General features: G+C 40.5%; 1 protein-coding gene across 1 annotated transcript in view; it reads right to left on the bottom strand.

Annotated features, from left to right (window-relative positions):
• Window positions 1-20000, bottom strand: part of TSEN54 (tRNA splicing endonuclease subunit 54) — a 667232-nt gene that overhangs the window by 202899 nt on the left and 444333 nt on the right. The window contains exons 8-9 of the mRNA XM_044086814.1: window positions 4009-4926; window positions 3383-3570 (exon numbers count right to left, since the gene is read on the bottom strand). Coding sequence (XP_043942749.1) covers window positions 3383-3570; window positions 4009-4926 — 1106 coding nt within the window. The remainder of the gene's footprint in view (window positions 1-3382; window positions 3571-4008; window positions 4927-20000) is intronic.

The raw sequence follows: 20000 nt of genomic DNA, 5'->3' as shown, positions 1-20000 counted from the left end.
ACACAGAAAAACATCCAGGTATGGCTAAAATTTGCAAAACAATACATTAAGTCTCACAAACGCATGTGGGAAAATGTGTTATTGATAAGAACAAGACTGAAGTTTTTGGCCACAATTCCAAAAGGTACGTTCTATGCAAAAACAACACTTCACATCAACAAAAGAACACCATACTCATGGTGAAGCATGGTGGTGGCAGTATCATGCTTTGGGGTTGGTTTTCTTCAACTGGAATTGGGGGCCTTAGTCAAGGTGGAGTGAATTATGAACAGTTCCAAATACCAGTCACTTTTGGCCCAAAACCTTCAGGCGTCTGCTAGAAAGATGAAGATGAATTTCACCTTTCAACATGACAATGACCCCAAGCACACATCTAAATCAACAAAAGAATGGCTTCACCAGAAAACAATTAAAGGTTTGGAATGGCCCAGACCTAAATCCAATATAAAATCTGTGGGGGGACCTGAAGAGGGTTGTGCACAAGAAATGCCCTCGCAATCTGACAGATTTGGAGAGGTTTTGCAAGGAAGAGTGGGCAAAGATTGCCAAGTCAAGATATGCCATGCTGAAAGACTCCTACCCAAGAAGACTGAATGCTGTAATTAAATCAAAAGGTGCTTCGACAAAGTATTAGTTTAAGGATGTGCACACTTATGCAAATAATTTATTGTACTTTTTTTATTTTTTATATTTTTCCCCTAACAGATTTGTTTGTTTTTCAATTGAATTGTCCAGGTTATAGGCCAAATTAAAGGTAGGAAAAGTTTTGAAATGATTTATTGTGGTCTCATTTTTTTTTATAATGCAAATACCTGGCATTTTAACAGGGGTGTGTAAACTTTTTACATCCAATGTACAAATAAACACACACACACAAACATATATATATATATATATATATATATATATATATATATATATATATATATATATATATATATATATATATATATACATAAAAGAAAATAAATGTGCTGAACAAGAGCAAAGCAAGGCACTGTTCAAATATTTATAATTAAATATTTATTTGCAGAGAGTTGATAAGCGCTTTCGCTAATGTAATAGCTTCATCAGATCAAACGTTCTCAAATAAAACAGACCATTTAAATACAAAAAGGAACATTTCATCCATTCAAATCAACCAATCAACAAATCATAATAATTAATCCTTGTTAAGATTTAAAACAACAACACATAAATGTAGCACATTATAAACCTATTGTGTAGTAAACCTCCTTATAACAATCTAAAGTGTTTTCCATACTTACTCTAAAACATATATATGTATGTATATGTTAATAAAATATGTAATAAAATCATAAATAATGTATAAATATGTATAATGGATCTAAATTCCATATTAAAATATATTAAAAATATATGTATAAAATCAAATATATAAATATATTAATATAGACGTGTCTATAGTTATGTTACGTACCTAAAATTATTTAATGTGTCTTCGTTGTCTGAGTGTTGGTTTAATTGATACTTTGTCATTTAATCCTGAGCCTCTGTCTGCTTTCAACAAGATAATCCAGTTGTTTTCCTTCTCTTCAGTGCGTATTATTATATTGCCCCCTCTCACATTGGGCTCAATTACTTCTAATACCCTAAACTGAAACTTGTGGTGAGTATCATACAGAACAGTATGTTTCGCTAAGGCATTCTGCATATTGTTTTTCCTAATACTATAGATATGCTTCCCTTATCCTGTCAATGGGCGATTCGTTTTCCCTACATAGAATGACGAACAGATTAGACATACTGCCAGATAGACAACATTACTAGTCATACAATTTGCAGATGCTTTTATATTAAATATTCTACCACTATCCGGATGGTTAAATACTGTATCACTATCAATGTAACAGCAAAAGTTACAGTGTCCACATTGTTCCGTGTGACCTGAACTCAAGGAACATTTGTCTTTCTTGGGATAACATAACAGTCTCTTCAGATTGCTTCTGTTTCTATACACAAAAGAGGGTTTTTCACCAACAATCTGGTGAATAAAACCATCTGCCTTAAGTATGTCCCAATGTTTATCAATAATTTTCCTAACCTCAAAAAGATCTGTTGTGTAGTTAGTTGAAAATTTTACATTCGAAGGTAATATCAAATCATTGCTTTTAACAATGTCTTGTACCGGACCAAAGTATGGTTTACCTTTAGTATCATGTATGTTATAGATTTGACTAATATGTTGGTCAACTTCGTCATTTCTACAGCCTCTATCCATTAATCTATTTTTCAGGCCTAATAAATCATTATCTAGTCCTTCCTCTGATGGATTCAATCTAGAACATCTCAATGTCTGTCCTTTGATAATATTCCTAAAAATGTGTGGTGGGTGCATGCTTGATCTATGTAATACCATATTACTATGACATGATTTACGATAGACCCCTGTATTAATGAGTCCATTGTGTAACCTTTGTACAAAGACATCCAAAAATTCTATCCTTTCATAGGAATACTGCATAGTTAATTTCAGACAATCTGTCAACTTATTCATGGAATCTAATAACTTATTTAAATCATTTACTGTACCATTCCACAAAAGGAAGACATCATCTACAAATCTACGAAAGAAGATGACATGCTTTTTAAACAGGAATTCATTAAATAAGACCTTTTCTTCCCAAAAAGCCAACAACATGTTGGCGTAGCTATTGGCACAAGGGGTGCCCATAGCTACGCCTTCATGCTGTTTGTAAATTCTATCACCAAACATAAATATATTATTATAGAGGACAAGTTCTAAAAAGTGGGCTATCAAATCAATCAGTACTTCAGAATAGTTACTGTGTTCTTTAAGGTAGGTCATGATATATGTTAGGCCTAGCTCATTGGGGATCACTGTAAACAGAGATTGTATGTCCAAGGTAACAAAACAACAATTATCAATGTAATCACATTGCGTAGTACATTCATAAAGGTCTGCTAAAAATTGTTTAGTATCTTTCAAAACAAACCTGTTACTATTTAAAATTGGTCTCAGATGTTTTTCTATGAACACTGACAGATGCTCAGTGACCCATCCCCTTCCTGATACAATAGGTCTCATGGGTGGATTAGACAAGTTCTTATGTATCTTGGGGAGTCCATAAATTAATGGTATAGTTGGTTTCTCAATCGTAAGGTATTCAAAGACATCCTTCTCAATTAATTTACTTTTAAAGATGTCCATAAGGGTAACATGTACATAGTTGCATGTTTCAAGGACATCATTTTTAGTAATGGTCTTATAATACTTGTCTTCTAGCATAGTATGTATTGTATTCATATAGTATTCACTATTCATCACAACAACCCCAGAACCTTTGTCTGCTGGTCTGATAGTGATATTTTTATCCATATGTAAATTAGTCATACTCACTCTCTCATTATATGTCAAGTTATCAGATCTTTTAAGTTTGTTAAACTTTTTAGTATCATAATATTTATAAAGCTCCTCTTCAGTTACTTTCATAAAGGCTTCCACTAAGGGATGGTTCGAGGGTACATAATCACTAAGGTTCTTAAATGTAAAGCCTTCTTTATTCAAATGATTCGTTCTATCTATATCTTTAAAAATATATTTAAGCATTATGTTTCTACAAAAAATTTTAAGATCTGTTATAGTATCAGTAAGGCGACCAGTTGTCTTGGGAATAAAATTTAAGCCCTTACTTAATAAAGATATATCAGAGTCAGTTAGTTCTATAGAAGAAATATTATGCACTAGCTTCTCTTTGTCCACATTTTCTTCAGTGTGGTATGATGTAGGGAGTCCCCTGAAAATTTCCTTTTCTGTCTCCCTCTGCTCATGGAACGTGACCTCCTTGGGCCTTTGTCCATGCGCACGGGTAAAGGGAAAGACAGATTGGCATCAAAAGAAAATTCACTAGTAATAGGCTCCTTCACCTTTGGCCTTACTACAAGTTCCTTGTTAATTAAAGGTTTATCCTTGACTATATTAACTTCAGGATACAAATTAGTATCTGTCTCTAAGCTTGGATGTACTAGTCTTATTCACATCATTAGAATCATTACAAGATTCATCTATCATCACATCAGTCATATTATTATTAATCACAATGTCAGAAGCTTGTTCAGATCTAAAACCATGCTGTACAGCGACATTTGCACAAATAGTTTTACTACTATTAATATTTGTATTGTTAGATGTATTTAAGCTATTAGACACATTCAAAATGTGGGAAACATCCTTATTAGCAATAATAGTTTCAGAGAGATCAATTACTCCATTTCCTTTTCTAGTTTGCAAAGTATGGGCATTACTATCAGTTTCTTGGCCCTCATTCACATTAGAAAAAAGTCTATTATTGCCATGCCTTGGCCAAGTAAAGACATGGCCTGATTTAAAGTCGTTAAAATCGCGTAGTACTTTATTTTTCTTCTGTTGTAGTAACTTTCGATCATAGGCTGAGACACTGTCTAATAAACTTTCAAATAAAGGGTACACAACAGTTTCTGGAAAGTCTTTAAACAATTGCTTCTGTTTCATGTCAATACTATTAGCAAGTTTCTTTTCCTTGGGACCAAAATAGTCTATTAAGAGATTTAAATACTCACGACTGGTCTCCAAGTTTATGCGTTGCCAGCGCGCTAAAAGCTCCGGAAATTCATCCCCCTGGCTGGGCATACAAAACACCCTCAGACCACGAGGCACAATGTGGTGGTCTAAACAGTACTGGAAATGTACTCGTTGTGCCTGCAGACGTTTTAGTTTGAAAAACTCCTTCTCGATGTCATCTAGCGTTTGATGCAGAGCCTGTGTGTTCACAGTCGCTCCGTTGACATCAGTTAGGTTCGTCTCCTCAAGTGAAAACCAGGAAGGATTGGATATCTCGTTTAGGTGTTTGTAAAATCTGGATTCAAGGACTACTTTGCCCCGGTGTTCACTTCTGGGCACGTAGTCTAATTCAATATTAGACATTTTCAATATTTTCTATTAATATACTTCAGTAATTCCAGTTCTCTCGACAATTCTGTCAGTTCTATTAAGTATTTAGTATTCTGTTACCAAAATAACGTAGCGACAACTCCTTACTCCGTTGTGAGAAGCTAAAGACTCAAAAGACTGTAGTAATAAGCAATGTATGCTTCTCACATAGGTAAATGTTCTTGGAAAACTAGAACTTGCGACAATAAAAGAAAATAAAATGTGCTGAACAAGAGCAAAGCAAGGCACTGTTCAAATATATATAATTAAATATTTATTTGCAGAGAGTTGATAAGCGCTTTCACTAATGTAATAGCTTCATCAGATCAAACGTTCTCAAATAAAACAGACCATTTAAATACAAAAAGGAACATTTCATCCATTCAAATCAACCAATCAACAAATCATAATAATTAATCCTTGTTAAGATTTAAAACAACAACACATAAATGTAGCACATTATACACCTATTGTGTAGTGAACCTCCTTATAACAATCTAAAGTGTTTTCCATACTTACTCTAAAACATATATATGTATGTATATGTTAATAAAATATGTAATAAAATCATAAATAATGTATAAATATGTATAATGGATCTAAATTCCATATTAAAATATATTAAAAATATATGTATAAAATCAAATATATAAATATATTAATATAGAAGTGTCTATAGTTATGTTACGTACCTAAAATTATTTAATGTGTCTTCGTTGTCTGAGTGTTGGTTTAATTGATACTTTGTCATTTAATCCTGAGCCTCTGTCTGCTTTCAACAACATAATCCAGTTGTTTTCCTTCTCTTCAGTGCGTATTATTATATTGCCCCCTCTCACATTGGGCTCAATTACTTCTAATACCCTAAACTGAAACTTGTGGTGAGTATCATACAGAACAGTATATATACATATACATATATATATATATATATATATATATACACATACATATACACACACACATATATATATATATATATATATATATATATATATATATGGATCTACTTCATTTGCCCTAACTTCTGATTGCCCGACACCCACTTGCCCGACCCTATTTGACCGACAAGTATTATTGGCAAGTAAATGGGATATGCCCCCTTTCCCACTGTACTGCAATCATGGAGTTAGAATACATAGTTGGGGGGGGCATAGGGGGTAATATTAAAGCAAAACTAAACAATATAATATGAAATTAAGTGGGGGACTATGTATATGTATATATATATATATATATATATATATATATATATATATATATATATATATACATACATACATACACACAACTTCTAAGGTGCGGGACATGGTTAATATGAGTAATGAGGCAGGTCAGTCGGACTTGCAAGATATGTTTAGAAAGTTGACTGAATCCTCTAAAAAGGTACGTTCATATGTGTGGCATTGCAAACTTCTTAAAGCCTATTTGTCAGCTAAAATTGCTCCTAGGGGGCTAAGAGTTTATGTTGAACCAGGGCTTGGTAGTGAAGATGGAGAGTTTATGCAGAAATGGAGGGCCATACAACAAACGGCTTCCAATATGTTTTTACAGTTGCTAGTTGAATATTACGAAAAGAAATTGACGGATCTTTTGTTGAAGCTTGATGCTTGCTATGAACGTACCAAGGAAAGTACAGTTTTGTACCTACCATAAATGTAGATGTCCGATAGGTATGCATCTGCAGTCCTTACATATGGGTTGTCCTGCCTCAGGCAGCCCTTTGGTCGGCCGGATTCCAAAGTCTGGGTCCGGCGTCGGCTGATGTCGCCCTTTTCCCCGTCAGAGCGCCTGGGGTATAAAAGCATCAGCAGACGCCATCTTCCTCAGTTTTTCTTGCCCCAGATGCCAGGTGCCCTCTAAGGAAGGCTAAATTTGGAGAGATGAAAAAATTCCAAACATGCACAGCAATAAAAAACAAATACACCATAAAAGATAACCCCTGCTAGCTAAAATGAGGGGTAGGTATGCATAGAAAACCACAGAGGGGTAGGAGGGAGGGAAAACCTGACTGCAGATGCATACCTATCGGACATCTACATTTATGGTAGGTACAAAACTGTACTATGTCCTTCAAGGATGCATCTGCAGTCCTTACATATGGGTAGAATACCATAGCCAAGCTGGGGGAGGTAAGACCTAAGAAAAGGATGGTGTAGCTAACATGCCCTGCAGGACTGCAGTAGCAAAGCCTGCTCTGGATCTGGAATATAAGGGCAAGTTGTAATGCTTGGAAAATGTATGTACAGAGCTCCATGTAGCAGCTTCTAAAATGTCCTTCGTAGCCACCCCTCTTAAGAAGGCTGTGGAGGTGGCTGTGGCTCTGGTGGAATGAGGCCTGATGTTAGTTGGCACAGCTTTTCCATGAAAAGAGTAACAGAATCGAATGCAATTTCCTATCCATTTTGAAATTGTCTGTTTGGAAATTGCTTTTCCTTGTACACCAGCAGCATATGCTACAAAAAGTTGGTCAGTTTTTCTGTAAGTCTTAGTTCTGTCCAAGTAGTAGCGCAACTGTCTGTGAATGTCCAGGGTATGCAGACGTTTCTCTCCTTTATTTTGTGGATTTGGAAAGAAGGTAGGCAGGTGAATAGCTTGGTTCAGTGAGACCCTGGATACCACCTTTGGCATGAATGAAGGATTGGTTCTCAAAGAGACTCTGTCCTGATGAAAAATGAGAAATGGTTGTACTGCCATGAGGGCCTGTAACTCAGATACTCTTTTTGCTGAGGTTATGGCCAGAAGGAAGGCAGTCTTCCAAGACAGGAATTGTAGTTCTGAAGATGCTGCTGGTTCAAAGGGAGGTAGAGTTAATTTTTCCAACATGAAGTTAAGGTCCCATGTAGGCACTGGTGGTTTCCTTGGAGGGTTGATGTTTTTTATCCCTCTTAGAAACTGCCTTAGCAGAGGATGAGAAAATACAGGTGGATCAGTGTTGTACTCTGCTGAAATTGCTGAAGCATGAATTTTTATGGAAGAATAAGAAAGGCCATTATGGAGCATTTCAGCCAAGTATTCAAGGATATGTGGAATGCTCATCACTGACAGATCTTGACCCTTTGTGGTGTTCCAGGTACGAAATCTTTTCCATTTTGCTGAATTTGCCTTTCTTGTGGAAGGCCGCCTAGCTTCCATGATGATATCCTTTACTCTCTTGGATAGTTTATCCTGGCGAGGAGTCAAGGTATTTTCCAGGCTGTCAGCTGCAAGGTTTTTAGGCTGGAGTGCAGAGTTTTGTAATTGTGTTGTGTCAGAAGAAGTGGCCATTGTGGTAGAGGCCACGGTTTCGTGCATGACATGCTCTTTAACAGTGGGTACCAGTGTTGTCTTGGCCAGTCCGGAGCTATCAGAATAACTTTTGGTTGCTCTGCCCTGATCTTCAGTAAGACCTTGGTCATTAACGGTAGAGGTGGGAATGCATATACTGTTAGAGCATTCCAGCTGAAAGAGAGGGCGTCCACTTTCCATGCTTGAGGATGGTATGTCCTTGTGCAGAATTTCTTCAGTTGATGGTTGTGGTGGGAGGCAAAAAGATCTATGTCCGGCCTTCCCTATGATTGTGCTATCTGAAGAAAGATGTCTGGGTGCAACATCCATTCGTGTGGATCCATGATGTTTCTGCTTAGGCTGTCCGCCAGTACATTGTCCTTTCCTGGTACGAACTGGGATTGCAGCTCTATATTGAGTTTTAGGGAAAGTTCCCAAAGATTCATTGCCAGCCTGCAAAGAGGGTAGAAATGGGTACCTCCTTGCTTGTTTATGTACCACATAACTGTGGTATTGTCTGTCTTCATTAGCAGGTGTCCTTGACGCAGGAAGTGTTCGAAGGCCTCGATTGAATGAATCACTGCCAGCATTTCCTTTTGGTTGATGTGCAGGCGCAATTCTTTTTGTGTCCAATGTCCTTGAATGCATCTGCCCTCCATGTGCGCTCCCCATCTATGATCTGAGGCGTCCATTGTAATGGTTTGGCTGATATGTGGCTTGCTGAAAGGCAGACCCATGTTTGACTGGCTTGCTTGTGCCCACCACAGAAATTCCTTTTGAAGGCATGGAATGAGGGGGATCAAAGCTTCTAGGCTATGACTGTGTTGAGACCATAGACTCCTTAGGTACCATTGTAGTTTCCTTATATGCAGCCTTGCTTGTGGAATCAGAAGAATGCAAGATGCCATGAAACCCAGGGCCTGCAGGATTTTCCTTGCAGTCAGCTGGGTTTGTGTTGTCAGATTTCTGAAATAATCCAGTAATTGTTCTTGTTTTTCTTCTGTGAGAAAAGCCATTTGGGTGTTTGTATCCAGTTTTGCACCCAGGAAAATTATTCGTTGGGATGGAACAAGTCTTGATTTCCGAATGTTGACTGTGTATTCCAAGGCCTGTAGTAGGCGGATGGCATAATTCAAGTGTTTTACCAATGTTTGTTGGCTGTCCGCTTGTATAAGGCAGTCGTCCAGGTATGGGTATATTTGAATCCCCTGAAGTCTGCAATGTGCAATTACTGATGCCAGGCATTTCGTGAATACTCTGGGCGCAGTAGATAAGCCAAAGGGCAATGCTGAGAATTGATAATGCTCTGAACCTGCAAGAAATCTGAGGTGTCTTCTGCAACTTTGTCTGATAGGGACATGCAGGTATGCCTCCTTGAGGTCTAGAGTTACCAGCCAGGACCCCTTGCCTAGCATGGGAAGGAGTTGCTGTAAAGTCAGCATTTTGAATTTTGGCACGATGAGATAAGTATTCAGTGCGGACAAGTCCAGAATAGGCCTCCATTGTTTTTCTTTTCTTGGAACAAGGAATAGTCTGGAATAGAATCCTTGGCCTTGTTCTGTGAAAGGAACCTTTTCTATTGCTTTCATTTGTAGTAGGTTGGAAATTTGCTTGAAAGCCTCTGCCCTTTGATTTGGTGGCAGGTTTGGCATGCCTTGTCATTTTGGTAATGCATGAAAATGGAATCTGTATCCTTTGTCTATTATTTGCATTATCCATTTGTCCTTTGTAATACTGTGCCAATTTTCTGAGAATAAAGATAGCTTTCCACCCAAAGGTGCTTCCAATTGAGCCCTGGTTGGCGGAGTCAAAGTCAAGTCATTGAGATTGTCCTTGTGCAGTAGTTGTAGGTCCTGCACTACCTCTCTGGTTAGGAGGCTGCCACTGACATCCTCTGTAGGAGCCTCGAGCTTGCCCTCTACCTCTGGCACGCCTGTTTTTGCCTCTTTGAAATCTGTCTGTGTCTGGAAAGGACCAATTCTTAGAAGGCCAATTTCTGCTAAATCTTGGTGGTTGGACCTGGAGAAAATCTTTGACTGTTTGTACTGATTTAGCCTTTTCCTCAAATTTCTTTACGACCTCTTGAGCCGTGGAACCAAATAACATTTGTTTTTCCAGTGGTGCATCCAGAAGCTTTGCTTTAACATGATCTGGCAGTGTTTGTTCCTTCAGCCAAGCATGTCTATGTATGACTGCACCTGTCATTGCTGACCTACATGAAGCTTCCAATGCATCATAACCACACTGTAAGAAATGGTTGCTAACCTGCTGGGAGTTATGCACCAGATCCTGAAGCGCCTTGCGATCTAGGGGTTCAGGCGAGGTTAGTTTTTTATGCAATTCATCTAACAGATATTCTTGATACTGTATCATATGGAATTGACAATTTAATGCTCTCATAGAAAGTGTGGAAGAAGTATACACTTTTTTACCCCATCTCTCTAAAGCCCTGGATTCCCTTTCAGAAGGAAGTGGATTCTCAGTAGTGGTGGTTGTAACCCCTTTAGGGCCCTGGGAAATAGTTTCTGGGTCAGCAGAGTGGCCCTTGTAAAGGAATAGATGCGAGTCCGGGACCCTGTAGTACCTGTCGGGTTTGACAGGAGCCAGAGGAAGGGAGTCAGGGGAAATACTAGACTCAGAGTACACATCTTCTATAACATTTAAAACAGGAGGACTAGCCAAAGGTCTATGCTGAGGTAAATGCAAAAAAGTCCTTAACCTCTTCCTGGAATCAGAGAATTCCTGGCCTTGCCATTTGAAATGCTCTCTCATGGAGTGAAGGGTCTCCCCAAAGGACAACTCTTCAGGGGGGGAGGCCGAGGGAATAGATTCCTCTGCATCAGAATCCTCGTAGGCCGGAAAGGCCTCCTCCTGGTAGTCTGAATGGGCAGAGTCATCTGAGGCCTCATCAGAAGACTGGGGATCTGTCTGCTCAACCGTGGGCCTTTTGCCTGGAGGTGGTTGAGAGCCCCTGTCTGGATGTGGCTGAGAGCCCCTGATTAAGGAAATAAGGTCCTCAGCTAAACTCAAAATCTGTGAACCGGTAGTGGATCCCTGAGGAATAGCCTTGGGAGGGAGAGATTTTGGCTGTTTAGCAGCTTTAGCACGTGTAAAGGCCTTAATGGACATGGATACAGGAGGCCTGGCTGCCCCACGTGCTGGAGTAGCTTTATCAACAGAAATGGTGTTGGATATCTCCGGAGCACTGGTTTCAGACGGAAATTCTAAGACCGACCCAGTGGTGGCCTCCGGAACCGAAGTTACCGGCTGTGCGGTGTCGTCGGTCGGAAGCAGTAGAAATTCGGCTTCAGCAGAGACCAAGACACTCGCGGTAGGCCTAGGCGTGGAGTCGGCCGAATCCACGGACTGCGTGTGTCGGTCCTTATCCTTCCGTTTTTTGGGTAAATGAGGTGTCGGAAGCTCCGACGGCATTTTATAACAGTAATTTTCCCAAAATATTCCTCTGCAAACTCTGCCCGACGCCTAAGAGTGCATTTATTGAAGGAAGCACAGGCTGTACAGGCTGAGACGTCGTGGTCTGGGCCTAGGCAGGGTAAGCAGTAAGAGTGGAAATCCTTATGAGGTATTTGTTTCCCACAAGTTAAACAATTATTAACTTTAACTGTTTGATCTGACATCGGCTGAGGCAAGAAAGAGTCCCCAACGGGGTACTTAGCTTTTTGAAGACTTCGGTAGCTGAAATCACAGGAGCTGGCCGACTGGCACTTGCGAACTGCTTCTGCTTCGGGCACCGCGCGGCAAGAAAGACTGAGGAAGATGGTGTCGGCTGACATTTTATACCCCAGGCGCTCTGACGTCGGGGAAAAGGGCGACATCAGCCGACGCCGGACCCAGACTTTGGAATCCGGCCGACCGAAGGGCTGCCTGAGGCAGGACAACCCATATGTAAGGACTGCAGATGCATCCTTGAAGGACATCATATTAATGCTCCTAAATACCAAGATTTGTACACATAATTTGTGACTGATACTGATAAGTATGATAAAGATTTATGTAAAAGAAAGATGAATAAATACCAGAGGGATGTTAATGACTTTAAACCGGCAATGGTTTATTCTTGGAAGAAACAGAAACGAGGGGTGAAATTTTTGGATGACAAAAACACCGTTAGGCCTAAACGTAAAAGGGTCAAATCTATCCTTAGGAGAAATGATACTTCATCCAGTGCCTCAGAGTTTTCTTCCAGTATTTCCAACACTGATACAGAACCTGAAGTAGGGGAGATGCCTGTTATTACTTCAACAGCCTCCAAGCGACATAAAGTACAGTTGTTTACCTACCATAAATGTAGATGTTCGAGTGTATTCACTGTTGCAGTCATTACACTTGGGTTATCCTGCTGGCAGGCTACCCGCAGTCGGCCAGAGTTCCAAAGTCTAGGTCCGGCGTCAGCTGCTGTCGCCTCTTCCCTGACGTCAGTGCGCCAGGGGTATAAAAGTTGCAGCCAACACCATTTTCTTCAGTTTTTCTTGCCCCAGATGTCAGGTGCCCCAAATAGGTAGGCTGAAAATATATCAAAAAGAAATGCATGCACAAAAATAACATTTCCTTCTTCTACAAGCAAATACACCAAAAAAGGTTGTATAGGATAGAGATGTACAGATAAGACCCAGCAAAGGAAAGGGGGATGGTGGGAGGGTAACCTGGACTGCAACAGTGAATACACTCGAACATCTACATTTATGGTAGGTACACAACTGTACTATGTTCATCGTGTTTCACTGTTGCAGTCATTACACTTGGGTTGAATCCCAAAGCTGAGCTTGGGTGGCTGGGCCTAAATAGGACTAGGAGAGCCTACAAGGCCCTGCAGAACTGCAGTGGCAAAGCCTGCTCTGGATTTAGAGTAGAGAGGTAAGTGGTAGTGCTTGGTGAAAGTGTGCACTGAACTCTAGGTTGCAGCCTCTAAAATATCTTTGGTTGGTACTCCTCTGAGGAAGGCTGCTGAAGTGGCTGCTGCTCTGGTTGAATGTGGCCTAGTGCCCTTAAGCACCGGCTTGCCATGTTGTGAATAGCAGAAACTAATGCAGTGTCCTATCCATTTTGAAATAGTCTGCTTTGAGACAGGCTTTCCTTGTGATCCTGCAGCATAAGTTGCTCAGTTTTTCTGAAAGCTTTTGTTTTGTCCAAATAGAAGCGTAGCTGTCTGTGTATATCCAAAGCGTGCAGAAGTCTCTCCCCTTTATTCTGGGGATTTGGATAAAATATTGGCAAATGAATGGTTTGGTTAAGAGCCACAATGGATACTACCTTTGGCATAAAGGTTGGGTTTGTCCTTAGAGAAACCCTGTCCCGATGAAAAATGATGAAAGGTTCCACTGCCATCAATGCCTGTAACTCTGAGACTCTTCTTGCTGAAGTTATTGCTAGGAGCAGAACAGTTTTCCATGATAAGAATTTTATATCAGCTGTATTGGCTGGCTCAAAAGGAGGCAGTGTGAGCTTTTCTAAAACAGTAGGTATTGGTGCGCTTCTTGGGGGTCTTATGTTTTTAGCCCCACTGAGATACTGTCTTAGCAGTGGATGAGAGAAAATTGGAGGTTCCGTATTGTAATGAGCTGAAATGGCAGAGGCATGGATCTTAATTGATGAGAAGAATAGGCCTTTGTCCAGCATCTCAGTTAGGTATTGTAAAATCTGAGTAATATTTGGAACAAGTGGTTCGAGTCCTTGTGCCTGGTTCCAAGCACAGAATCTCTTCCATTTTTCTGCATAAGATTTCCTAGTGCTGGGCCTCCTGGCTTCTAAAATGACATTCATAACAGCTTTAGAGAGAGGTGTGGTCTGAGTGGCTATATTATCTGCCATGCAGCCAGAGTTAAGGTTCTGAGTTGACTGTGCAGAATCTGATTATTTTGTTGAGTCAGAAGATGAGGAATTTGAGGTAAAGGCCATGCTGGGCCTTGAGACAAGCTCTTTAGGATTGGGTACCAGTGCTGGCGTGTCCAGTCTGGGGCAATCAGGATCTTCTTTGGCCTCTCTTGTCTGACTTTTAGGAGCACCTTAGTAAGAAGAGGCAGTGGAGGGAAGGCATAAACTGTCAGGGTTTTCCAGCTGAATGATAGAGCATCCACTTTCCATGCTTGAGAGTGATAAGTTCTTGTGCAAAATTTTGGTAGTTGGCAATTGTGAGGGAAGGCAAAAAAAAATCTATGTCTGGGCATCCCCATTTCCTTGTTATCATGCTGAACACCTGTGGATTTAGTTTCCATTCATGCAGATCCATGAGATTTCTGCTTAGTTCGTCTGCCAGTGTATGTTTTGTTCCTGGCAGGAATTGTGCCTGCAGATGTACTTGATAGGTCAGTGCCGTGTTCCACAAAGTCATGGCTTGCCTGCATAGTGGGTAGGAATGTGTGCCCCCTTGCTTGTTTATTACCACATAACAGTGGTATTGTCCGTCCTTATTAATAGTTGTCCTGGATGCAGTAGGTCCTTGAAAGCTGTCAGGGCATTCTGTACAGCTAGCATCTCTTTTTGGTTGATGTGAAGATGCATTTGTTCCTTGGGTCATGTGCCCTGAATACATTTTCCTGCGATATGTGTCCCCCAGGTATAATCCGATACATCCGTTGTTATTGTCTGCCTGGCTGTGGGTAAGGTGAAAGGCTGTCCCTTGTTGTGATGACAGGCCTGGGACCACCATCGAAACTCCTGTTGTAGGCAGGGAATTAAAGTTATGATTGTTTCCAGGCTGTGACAATGTTGAGTCCAAACACTTTTTAGATACCACTGTAGTTTCCTCATATGCAGTCTTGCATATGGAATTAGTAGAATGCAGGATGCCATGAAGCCCAGAGCCTGCAGAATTATTCTTGCAGGGAGCTGGGTCTTTGTTGTCATCATTTGAAAGTAATGAGTCAGTTGCCTTTGTTTGTCTGGCGTGAGATAAGCCATCTGGGCAGTTGTATTTAAGCTTGCACCCAGGAATATTATCTCTTGAGAGGGCACTAGTGTTGATTTCTTTTCGTTTACTGTGTACCCTAGGCAAATTAGTAATCTTTTTACAAACGCCAAATGCTTTAGAAGAATGTCCTTGCTCTCTGCTTGAATAAGGCAGTCGTCCAAGTAGGGATATATTTGAATTCCTTTTTGTCTGCAGAATGCAATTACTGGTGCCAGGCATTTTGTGAAGACCCTGGGTGCAGTAGATAATCCAAAGGGCAGTGCAGAGAACTGGTAATACATTGAGCCAGCTATGAATCTGAGGTATCTTCTGCAATATTGTCTGATTAGTACATGCAGGTATGCCTCCTTGAGGTCCAAAGTAACTAGCCAAGCCTTCTTGCCCAGCATGGGTAGAAGTTTCTGTAGTGTTAACATTTTGAATTTTGGAACACCCAGGAAAGTATTTAGGATTGACAAGTCCAGTATTGGTCTCCGGGCTTTGTCCTTTCTGGGTAATAGGAAAAGTCTTGGGTAAAATCCTTGTCCCTGTTCTTTCTGTGGTACTCGTTGAATAGCTCCCATGTCCATGAGAGCAGCAATTTGTTTTTGTGCCTCTGCCCATTGGTTTTATGGCAGGTCTGGCATACCTTTTGATTTTGGAAGGGTGTGAAAGTGGAACCTGCAACCCCGGGAAACAATATTCAGTACCCATTTGTCCTGGGTGATTATGTGCCAATTGTATGAGAAAAGTGCTAGCTTGCCCCCTAGGGGTGCTGCCAAAAGAAAAGTGCTTGGCATTTGTAGAGGGAAGTCATTTGGACTGTTTCCTATAAGGCTATGATTTGTCTTCTCCACCTTTGGGGGCTGAAGCACCCCATTGTTTTGATCTGTAGGAGCCTTGGGCTGCGATCTGCCTCTTGGGCATCTGTATCTGCCTCTTTGTGGCCTGTCTGATACCGGAAAGGACCAGTTTTTTGAAGGCCAGTTTCTGCTAAACCTAGGTGGTTGAACCTGTAAGAAATCCTTTACTGTCTGCATTGATTTTGCTTTATCCTCCATCTTCTTTAACACCTCTTCTGCCTTAACACCAAACAAAGTATCATGCTGTAGTGGAGCATCCAATAATTTTACTTTAACATGTTCAGGTAAATTTTGTTCTTTCAACCAAGCATGTCTACAAATGACAGAGCCTGTAGCTGCAGCTCTACAAGAAGCTTCTAATGAATCAAAGCCACATTGAAGTGTATGCTTTCCCACTTGTTCAACTGCATGCAATAAATCCTGCATTTCCTTACTGTCAGGACTTTCAGAGCTTGTAACCATTTTCTGTTTTAACAAGGACATGAGGTACTGTTGATATTTAAGCATGTGAAACTGGCAATTTAAAGCCCTTACAGCTAAAGTAGCCGAAGTGTAAACTTTTTCCCCCCATCTATCCAGAGCTCTGGAATCCCTATCCGAGGGGACAGGATTTTTAGCAGTGGAAGCCTTAACCCCTTTAGAACCCTGAGAAATTGTTTCTGGGTCTGCAGCAGGGTTTTTGTAAAGAAATTTATGAGAGTCAGGGACCCTGTAGTACCTGTCTGGATTGACTGGTGCAGGGGGTAAAGAATCAGGAGACAGACTCGATACAGAGAAAACATCATCAACAATATCAAGCACAGGGGGAATAGCCAGGGGCCTGTGTTGAGGCAATAAAAGAAAATCTCTGAGCCTTTTCTTGGATTCTGAGTAATCCTGGCTCTCCCAATGGAAATGCTCATAGGGAGGGAGAGAATATCCCTGATCAGAAGAGGAATCAGAGGAAATAGAAACCTGGTCAGAGGAAGCATAGTCAGTGTCTTGCCTAGGCCTTTTTTCAGGAGGGAGATGGGAACCCCTGATTAAAGTAATTAGGTCTTCGGTCATTTTAAGCATCTGTTTCTTTGGCATGGATGACTATTCAGCAGAATACTGTACTTGTTTCCTTGTCTTTAATGGTGTTTTTGACTTTGTCTTGGCTGCTGTAGTGGACTTAATTGTAAGCTGTGAAGGTCTGAAAACACCCTCAGAAGCCGATGCCTGCTCAGCAGCTCCAGACCCATCTGAGGGAATAGTTTCCGCAGGCCCAGTACCTTGAGTTTCCACAGGCCTCAGTGTCTCCACGTGGCTGTCAGTTACGGCCTGTGGCTCTGAGGTAGCGGGTGTCAGGGGCTGCGAAAGCACCTCACTGAGAACCGGCGAACCGGCAACTGGCCTAGAAGAGGCTTCGTCATCGGTTTTGGACCTCGGATGCCTGTCCTTTTCTTTGTCTTTGCGTTTTTTATAAATTCTGGTCGTCGGTTGTTCCGACGGCATTATGTAATTAAACCTTCGGACAAAATAATGTAAAGCAAAATCAAACCGACATTTAATAGTGCGCGTTTGTTGAATCTAGCACAAAACCGACAACTAGTAACGTTGTGGTCAGGGCCTAGGCAAGGAATACAGTAAGAGTGAAAGTCCTTATGAGGTATGTGCTTCCCACAAGAAATGCAATTATTAACTTTTACTGACATTGGTCTGGAGCAAGAAAAAGTTTCCCCAACGGGGTACTTAGCTTTATTGAAGACTTCGGTTCTGAAACTCTATTTCGAAAATCTCAGGAGTCGGCCAACCAGCACTTGCAAACTGCTTTTGCTTTGGGCACCACGCGGCAAGAAAGACTGAAGAAAATGGTGTCGGCTGCATCTTTTATACCCCTGACGCACTGACGTCAGGGAAGAGGCAACAGCAACCGACGCCGGACCTACATTGGAACTCTGGCCAACTGCGGGTAGCCTGCCAGCAGGATAACCCAAGTGTAATGACTGCAACAGTGAAACACGATGAACATAATCCCTTTAGGAGGGCAGGCCGTAAGCATCGCAGAAAAGTCCATACAGAAGATATTCCACGACAGTCTGCATCACTAATGGACACTATCCCAAATTCTGTATCTAATGATGATGTTAACAACTTAGTCATTAACTTAACGCATATTTTTTCATGTAGTGAACTCAGTGTGTTAAATAAAGGTCTGGGATTTGTGCCATCTTTTTATGTGTCTCATTATGATATAATAAATGATGTAAAGACTTTCTGCAGAAATTTAAATTTAAAATATTTTTTTGCACACAAGGAAGGAGCTTTGAAACAAACTGGTCAAGAGGGTTTTCATTTAAAAAAATCAGAATTTGTAACCCCTTACCAAAGCACTATAAAAACTTTTGAGCAGGTAGTTTTAAAAGATCTACATGTTAATCAATCGTATTTTTTGATCTTGTATTGACAATTTGACACAATCTGAAAAAGAACACATAGTGATAGTGTGAGCAGATAAGGGTGGAGCAGTTGTTATATGGGACAAGGAACATTATCTACAAGAGGCTCAGCGACAGTTATCTGATACAGTTTTTTACTCAGTATTGTCAATCAATCCTATACAAGAATATAAACTGGAAATTGATAAATTTCTTGAAGAGGCTAAAGATCTAGGGGTAATTACAGCCTCTTTGTTGACACAGTTGAAGGTTGAGGTAACATTACCTCAGTACTTCTATTTTGTCCCTAAGATTCATAAAACGCTTCACAATCCACCTGGGTGTCCTACTGTGGCAGGGAGAGGCTCATTAATTGAACCATTGTCTATATACTTAGAGTATAAGCTAAAACAGCTCCTTCCACTGGTCACAGCTAGGATTAGGGATACAAAAATTTTTGTCCCTGATGGACAATTTACAAATTTTGTCCACAGCTTATTTGGGGACTTTAGATGTTCAATCGTTGTATACCAGTATCCCACATGAGGGGAATTAGGGCTATACAATACTGGATGACACAATCTAGTTTAATCAGGGAGGAAGAAAGTGAATTTTTGATACAACTGCTCAAATTGGTGTTAGAGCATAATGCTTTCTTGTTCCAAAACCAATGGTATCTACAGGTAAAGGGAACAGCAATGGGGGCTACATTTGCCCCAATTTATGCAGACCTGTTAATGGGATACCTTGAGGTTCAGTACATCTACATTGCTCCACCATGTTTCAAAAGCAAACACGTTATGTGGCGTAGATACCTGGATGATTGCTGGGTTGTATGGGGGGGGGGGGTGATCAAACTATTTGGCATTCCTTTGTGGCAAACCTTAACCTTAATGAATATGGTATCAGATTTACCGGGGGTATTAACCCCAAGGAGGTAGATTTCATGGATGTTAAGGTCAGTAAGACAGGAGATGGTACTTTGGCCACTGACCTTTACAGAAAACCATTCTCCAAGAATGCTTTTTTACATGCCAGCAGTTGTCACCCCCGCCATACAATCCAAAACATACCAGGGTCACAATTCCAAAGGGTTAGGAGAATCTGCTCCAATGAATCAGTATTTGAAGCACAGGCTTCAGATTTAAAACTAGATTCCATAATAGAGGTTATAACAAAACTAGGGTAGAAGCAGCCCATAGGTTATCCAAAAATGGTGATAGAATAGTTATTGTTGGATAGGGAGCTGAATGCCAGGTCACAAGACGAAAAAGTGAGATTTATCACTACTTATGGCACTAATACTTTTCATATTAAGGACATTATTAATAAACATTGGCATGTTTTACATTCAGATTCTTTCTTCACACAAATAGTTGAAGATCATTGCAGCTTTAGATACAGAAAGGGTAAATCATTGGGGCAACATTTCTCAGCCTTCAAGAAGGGCAGAAAAGTGGATTCCAAATCAGCAGTAAGTACAGTGGGCAGTACTTATTGTGGGTTTGTAAATACTGTAAACTGATGGCTAAAACCAAGTCTTTTACATCAGTTAATACCAAGAGGGTATTTGATATTAAACATCTGATAAAATGTACCGGCATGTGGGTCAT

This window comes from Protopterus annectens, chromosome 10.part0, assembly GCF_019279795.1.
Source record: "Protopterus annectens isolate FY-2018-M chromosome 10.part0, PAN1.0, whole genome shotgun sequence".
In the NCBI taxonomy this organism is placed as follows: domain Eukaryota; kingdom Metazoa; phylum Chordata; order Ceratodontiformes; family Protopteridae; genus Protopterus; species Protopterus annectens.
This window is presented reverse-complemented; position numbering and strand designations above follow the sequence as displayed.